The sequence below is a fragment of the Pteropus alecto genome, unplaced genomic scaffold (assembly GCF_000325575.1).
Source record: "Pteropus alecto unplaced genomic scaffold, ASM32557v1 scaffold48, whole genome shotgun sequence".
NCBI lineage: Eukaryota > Metazoa > Chordata > Mammalia > Chiroptera > Pteropodidae > Pteropus > Pteropus alecto.
In genome coordinates this window covers 1,536,650-1,543,951 of record NW_006442110.1, presented here as the reverse complement: position 1 = coordinate 1,543,951, position 7,302 = coordinate 1,536,650, and the positions used below count along the sequence as shown (strand labels likewise).

Sequence of the window (7,302 nt, the reverse complement as noted above, 5' to 3'; positions counted from 1 at the left end):
GGGGGTGGGGAGGGGCCTCTCTGGGCCGAGTCCCGGAGTCGAAGGTGCGTGGGAAAACCTTGAACTTACCTGGAAGAGATGGATGCGCCGTGGGGGCCGGGGACGGCTGGGGCGGCGCTGGGGTCACTGACAGACCGGGAAGGTGGCAGTAGCAGAGGAGGACTTCCAGGCGGTTTGGGTTCTAGCGCTGGCCTACATATGAGCATGATGGACAGGGAGGCCAGGGCCAGAGGGCCCCTTCCTGGCTTTTGGCACATGCAGAAACGAGGCCCAGGGGGGCCGAGACGGAGGAGTCAGCTGGGGCTAGGCGGGGCCTGAACCATTCCCAGCTCCCAGGCGGGGCTCTGAGCCCTCCCTTCTAGCTGCCTCTGCAGAGAGCTGAGGGACGGATTGTGGACCCGATCGTGACAACTGCTCTTTGAGAAAACCCGGGGCAGGGACCCAAGCGCGGCCCAGGCCAGGGCTATCCGAAGTGGCTGAAGGATGGTCATTAACGACCTAGAGATAAGGGAGATGGGGCCGGCCCCTGGAAGGCTCTGAGTAGCAGGAGGCTGCCCTTTCCCAGGAAAGGGCCAGCATTAGCTGGAGCTGCCCTGGTGGGATGGGCTCCAGGAGGGCGCCCAGGGAGCTGGTCTCTGGGGGAAGAAAGGGCCGTGGCCTCCCAGCAAGGAGGAGCTGGGGGAGGAGGGCCAGCTGGGTGGGGCAGGTAGCTCCCCATTGGGACCTGCCCCTTCCTTGTCAGAACAGGACTAGGTGAGGGCTCCTCCCTCTTCACCCAGGCAGGGAATGTGGTGGGTGGCTCCACCCTGCACAGAGGAACTGTTCCTACTCGCTGCAGGCCCCTTGCCCAGCTGCCAAGCACCCAGCCTGGCTTGGGTCTGGGCTGACACCTGCCAGAGTGGCCGCTCGCTTGGGTCTGGTGTCTGGGCCCTGGGGATAGCAGGCCAGGTGTGGCTCAAGGTGGGAGCTACTTTCCTTGCTGGAGCAGTAAGACGAGGAAGGACCCAGGCCAGGGGAACTGAGCCCACACCTCTCAGTCCCCTCCCTGAGGACCGTTGTCACTCTGTTTCACTTTCCTGCTGTTCCTTAGGGAACTAGGGGTGAGGGCTGGGGTCCCATCTGGATGGCACTGCCCTGTGGCCTTGGCCTGAGAAGGGGCAGCATAGGAGCCAGCTAGTGGCAGATAGCACAGGTGTGTGTGCCACCCCAGTCCTGACAGGTGGCCTTCTCTCCCACAGACTCCTTTGTGAACAGCCAGGAGTGGACCCTGAGCCGCTCGGTGCCAGAGCTTAAAGTGGTGAGTGAGGCCGGGGGAGGCCCAGGCGTCCTTAGGGCTGGGTGGGCTCGGCCTTGGAGTGGTGGGCCTGGGCATTGTTCCCCCACTTCCTGCCCCCGCTTCTCCCCACCAGGCCTCTCCCTGCAGCCCCTCCTCCTGGCCCTCTGCCCCGCCCTCAGCCCTGGCCCTTCTCCGTCCTCGTGGCTTTTGCCTTGCCCTCCCCGCGGTGCCCTCTGACCATGCTCTCACCCCTTCCTCTCCCGCAGGGCATTGTGGGGAACCTGTCCAGTGGGAAGTCGGCCCTGGTGCACCGCTACCTGACGGGGACCTATGTCCAGGAGGAGTCCCCCGAAGGTGAGCGTCCCAGGCTGGCCTGGGCTGTGCGGCCGGCCACGCTGCCCTCTCCCTCTTTCCTGTTGTCTGTAGGGGGGCTGGAGCCCCTTGCCCTTCTCAGTCCTCCTGTCTCCCCCTCTGGAAGCTGTGGATTTCTTTCTGCTCGGCCCCGCGAGCGTTTCTGCCAGCTTCGCGCCTGACCGTGCGCTCTGTCCTAGGGGGTCGGTTTAAGAAGGAGATTGTGGTGGATGGCCAGAGTTACCTGCTGCTGATCCGAGATGAAGGAGGCCCCCCTGAGCTGCAGGTGAGGCCCCTGCCCAGCGCTGGCCCGTTGCGTGTGTGGGGAGAGGGGTACGGAGTTTGCCAGTGACCAGGCGGGGCTGGTAATTCTGCTCGGTCCCCCCTAGTTCGCTGCCTGGGTGGACGCGGTGGTGTTTGTGTTCAGCCTGGAGGATGAAATCAGCTTCCAGACGGTGTACAACTACTTCCTGCGGCTTTGCAGCTTCCGCAACGCCAGCGAGGTGCCCATGGTGCTGGTGGGCACGCAGGGTGAGCGGGCCCGCGGGGCTGGGTCCCGAGGCAGGCAGGCAGGCAGCCATGCGGAAGCCCAGACCCCCATTCCCCGCTGCTGACCGACGCCCCCCCGTGTGGCCCCAGGACTGGCGCCCCCTCCTTGCTCCCTGTGGGACCTTCCCCAGCCAGCCCCTGCCATCCGCGCGGCCGTCCTGTCTGCGGTTTCTGAGGTGAACAAACTGAGCGGCTGGCTCGTTTTCACCCAGCGACTCGGTGGCAGAGCCGGAACAAGGCCCGGACACCTGCGTTCTCATGCTCCCCGTCATCTGCCGCCCGGCCTTCTCGCCCGCCCTGCCTCTGACCAAACGGCCCTCCCCGTCGGTGGCCCCCCAGCTCTAGGCAGGCTGAGTAAATCCCTGCCCTCCCGCCCCCACAGACGCCATCAGTGCCGCAAACCCCCGGGTCATCGACGACAGCAGGGCCCGCAAACTGTCCACCGACCTGAAGCGCTGCACGTACTACGAGACGTGTGCGACCTACGGGCTCAACGTGGAGCGCGTCTTCCAGGACGGTAACTCGGGCGCCAGGCGGGGGGCCCGCCGGCCAGTGGGGCTGTGTGCTCTGGGGGGCGGCTCTCAGCTGGGCTTCTCCCTTCTCCCCAGAGGGGTAACTGACTCTGCTGTCCCCTGCAGTGGCCCAGAAGGTAGTGGCCTTGCGGAAGAAGCAGCAGCTGGCCATCGGGCCCTGCAAGTCACTGCCCAACTCCCCCAGCCACTCAGCAGTGTCCGCCGCCTCCATCCCGGCCGTGCACATCAACCAGGTGCGGCCAGCCTCCCCGCGCCCCCCGCGTCCGCCCCGCCGCGGCCCCGCCTCGCCATGCTGTCTGTCTGCCTGCGCGTCCCCACCTCGTCTTGTTTCCTGCCTTGCGGACGGTTTGAGAGCACTGGCTCGAGTTCCGTGCTGCCTGCACGGCCGGCCCTGGCCTCTTCTGCACCCCTGTGGTGACTGCCTTCCTGCTCCTGTCCCGTCCCCGCTCACCCCGCAGCCACTTCAGCTAAGGCAGCCGAGCATCGGCTCCGGCTGGCGCCGTCAGAGCTGTTTTAGGAGCTGCCAACTGTGGGGCAGACCGGGGAGGCACGGGCCTTCTTGCCGGCCTGCTGGGGACCGGCCCCTGACAAAGCTGGGGAGTGTCGCTTGCCTCCTTTACCTGTCGGCCCTCTGTCACTGTTGACACTCGGAAGGGTAGTGCTTGCCCCAGAGGGACCGCTGGCTTTCGTGCCCCGTGGGGTATCGGGAGTGCTTCTGAGCCAGGTCCTCCCAGTGTCCCTCCAGTAATGGCACTTGGACGCTTGTCCATTTCCTGGCCGACTGCCTGGTATTTTTCGGCCCTTTGCATACGGGTCAGAGCGTCCTTCCTTCCGTGGGTGCATTTCCCTGCTCCGTCCCCTGCTCTGTGGAACTCCGTGGGCCATCACAGGTGCCGTGGCGCCAAGCAGACAGCTGCTGCTTCACTCCTGCCAAGGGCCACCGTCTTTCCAAGGTCCCACCCTGGCCCATTTGTTTCCTGACGACGGCCCAGTTGCTTTTGCAGAGACGCCCCCTATAGCTCTTTAGAAGGTAGTTGGCCTTCCCCACGTGGAGAAAAGGAGGAACATAGGTCTTTCTTCACTGTCCCGTCCTCAGCCAACAGAACATGGGACCATGCAGCTCAGCTCCGCATGGGGGCCCTGCCCGGGGAGGGCAGGGCGTGCATTCACGTCCTCTGCTCCTTCTGTGCTGGCCAGGACTCAAGGGGCTGCCAGGGCAGGACACAGTCTCTACCCAGTGACATTGTGCGGACACTTAGGGAGCAGGCCTTGCCCTGCGTGTGTTCCTGAGCCCTGGAGCGGACGCTGCCACCTGCCACGCACACTCTGTCCCCCTCCTGTCATCCTTTCTGTCCTTTCTTCCTTTGCCGGCTCTCTTTCTTCTCTGCCACCTCCTCCGATAACAGTCGAGCTATTCTCGGCCTCGGCTCGCCCATGTCCCTTCCCCTGTCACGCATACTGCCTGCAAGCAAACCTCATCTTCCCTGGCCCCCGAGCCCTACCCCATCTTCCCGTCTCCTCGACGTACGTCACTGACTTCGGGGAGTTCATCCAGGGTGGTCTGCTACCTCGTGCCAGACCCACCTGTGAGCCAAGACTCCACAGTTCACTTCCAGACTCAGTCGCTGATTCCGACCTGCCAGCCTCTGCCTCTGATTCAGCTCCCTGCTTGGCACAGCCGGTAACCTAGTGCAGTGACCACTGGGTCCTGCTGGCCTCCAGGCCATGCCGTCTCTCCCCCCAGTACCGTCTGGAGCTAGTGGCCCCTCGGCTGCCCCATGAGCCTCAGGCCAGGCCCCCCCACACTGCAGGGCTTCCCAGCTCCCGCCTGCCGCCTGCCCCTGCGCACCCCACCCCAGAGCCGCCCTCAGCAGCCCTCTCTGTCCTTAGGCCACGAATGGCGGCAGCAGCGCCTTCAGCGACTACTCGTCCTCAGTCCCCTCCACCCCCAGCATCAGCCAGCGGGAGCTGCGCATCGAGACCATCGCTGCCTCCTCCACCCCCACACCCATCCGCAAGCAGTCCAAGCGGCGTTCCAACATCTTCACGGTACGTGCCCGTGCTCCGCCCCCTCCCGCCTGCCCCGCGGCCTCCTCCCAACAGGCAGGGCCCAGCTAGGAGCGGGCAGGCAGGGACCACAGAGTCAGGGAGGCGCCCTGCAGTCTCTCCATCCACACAGACACACACACGCAGCTCTGCAGGGCCTTCCTGGCACCCTCATCCACACCCAGAGTCTTCCAGACGGTTCCTGAGCCCACAGCGGGCTGCCCTCAGCACATCTGTATAGATCCGCCTGCCCGCCATGTACACCCACCTTCCTCCTGACCCCATAGGGCTTCTTGTCCAGCTTGAGGGATCTTTGGAGGTGTGCGCTCTCACCCCCCGACATCTTGGAGTCCGTGCTTGTGCAGAGGCTGCACTGAAGGGCGAGCTGGCAGAGCGGGAACCAGGGCCGAGGCCTCCCTGTCCACACTCTGCTCTTAACCATTATTCCACGCTTTCTGCCGCTGCCGCGGTTGGTCTCGCAAAGCCTTAGACGTCTTCCCCAGGCCTCCAGCCTGTGCCTCGCTACCGTCCCTCCGACCCTCGCAGGCCGGTCCTCCCTGTCCCCCGCTGCAGACTTCACACCGGGTTCTCGTGTGCCTCTCACTGGTCGGGGCCCAGCCCCGGGCTCTTAGCCGCCCCGAGCCTGCTGTCTGTGCACACCAGCACCTGACACCCAGTGCCCACCCCCAAATGCTCACCCTCCAGCCGGGACTTGGCTGGACCATTCCGGGATCTTGGGTCAGACACAGGTGAGCTGCCGTGTGGATTCTCAGATCGCCTTATCCTTCCGTGTCACTCCATGTGCCTCTTTCCGAGCATCAGAGCTGGGCTCTCAGCCTGGCCTTGTGTCCTGCCCACCAGGCCAAGCCCCGGCCAGGCTCTCCGGAACCCCGCCCAGCAGAGCCAGTGCTCCCAGGCCTTGCCCGTTCATCCTCGCCTCTGCCCTGCCCAGCACACTTCTGCCTGGTCTGCCTGCCTCCATCCCGTGCCTGCTGCTCCCCTCTCCCCGTTCATGCTGACCGACCCTCTTTCTGCTGACAGCTGCTGCCACGCCTTGCACTCCCCAGCCCTGACCCTGCCTAGACTCGAAGCTTCTTGTTTCTGTTCACGCCCATTGAGACTCCCAGGGCCTCGGGCTGCCTGCTTGTGTCCACACCTGCTGCTGCTGCTGCCGCCGCTGTAAAGCCCTCGGGTGTCTGTGTTTGCGGTGACCACCATCCGTGCCCTGGGCCCCTGCTCCCAGACACTCCGCCTCAGTCACCTGCTCCCTCAGCACCATTCTTGACCTCCCACTTCCTCCACCGCTGGTCCTGCACCACCCGGGGGGGCCCTGCGCCCTCTGTCCTCCGCCCACGCCCAGCTCGTGGCCACCTCACCGCGGCTCCTTTGCGCTGCCGCCCTGCGCCCTCTGCTGCCTGCTGCACTGTGCTGCCTCTGCCTGCCACCTTCCCGTGGGCCCTCCATTCTCTCCATCTTCACGGTGGCGGCCTGATTTTTTCTTTCCATTGTTTCCATGGTGACCTCACTCGCGCCATTGCCCCTGAGGTGGTCTCAAGACCCCCAAGGGGTGCGTCTCGGGACCTCCCTCTCTCGTCGCTGTTGGGACCACCCCTCTCCCCAGCAGAGCCATGCCTGTTCTGTGGCTGGTGCCCCGTGACCCCCCTGCTAGACATGGCCGTGGAGATCCTCAGTCTCCCCCGTGACCTCACGTACATGTTTCGTGGCCATTCTTGGCCCGGCTCCTGTCACGGGGGTGTGCCCCTATGGGCTCCCGGGCGTCCTCTGGTGGTTGGGGGCCTCCCGGCTCACCGGCCTGGCTGGGGCAGGCTGCACCCCACTCCCCTGACCGGCGCCTCCATCTGGAGACCCGGCGGCAGCGGTCCATCCACCTCCCTCCTCCCTGGGCCAGAGGGGCAGAGGCCGTGGCGCCCAGCAGAGGCCCGGCAGGCACTGATGGTGGAGCTGCAGGTGGCGGCCTCGGCCGGTTCTCCTGCTCCTCCGGCCGTGCTTTCCCTGTGCTGCAGCTCTGTGTCCCCTCCCTGCGCCCTGGGCTCCTGGCAGCCTGGGAGAACAGGAGGGGTGCAGGTGAAGCCGGACTCCTCCTCCTCCTCCTCCTCCTCCTCTCCTGTCTTCACCCGCTGCCGCCTCTGCCCAGGCGCCTGGGTCTCTGCCCTCACCAGTGCTGACCAGCTTATGCGGGGCTTGAGTATAACTTGCCAAAATCTTTATTCTTTCGATATTTGCAGATATGTGCCACTGTTTCCAACTTTTCATCAACAAAAAGGCCTTTCCAACTCCTTCCAAATTAGAAGACCAGGTGGTGACACAGCACCTCTGGACATTCCCCCCTGTGCGGGGCCGGAGGCGGGCCGGGCCCTGGGACTGCTCTCAGATGAGAAGCGGCCGCCGTGCTCCCCACTCCAGAGACCCACAGGAACCTTTGTAACTAACCCCCACCCCCAGGGAAGGCTAGGAAGCTGGAGCCCGCGGCTGGGGGCTGCCGGGGACCAGGCCCGGCTGGACGCACTGCGCCAGGCTCGCTGCATG

At 65.1% G+C, this 7,302-nt stretch overlaps 1 protein-coding gene across 1 annotated transcript in view; it reads left to right on the top strand.

Annotated features, from left to right (window-relative positions):
* Positions 1-7,302, top strand: part of AGAP3 (ArfGAP with GTPase domain, ankyrin repeat and PH domain 3) — a 50,202-nt gene that overhangs the window by 21,987 nt on the left and 20,913 nt on the right. Inside the window, exons 2-8 of the mRNA XM_025039010.1 lie at positions 1,239-1,297; positions 1,543-1,630; positions 1,828-1,913; positions 2,017-2,158; positions 2,559-2,693; positions 2,815-2,942; positions 4,600-4,758. Coding sequence (XP_024894778.1) covers positions 2,137-2,158; positions 2,559-2,693; positions 2,815-2,942; positions 4,600-4,758 — 444 coding nt within the window. The 5' untranslated portion in view covers positions 1,239-1,297; positions 1,543-1,630; positions 1,828-1,913; positions 2,017-2,136. The remainder of the gene's footprint in view (positions 1-1,238; positions 1,298-1,542; positions 1,631-1,827; positions 1,914-2,016; positions 2,159-2,558; positions 2,694-2,814; positions 2,943-4,599; positions 4,759-7,302) is intronic.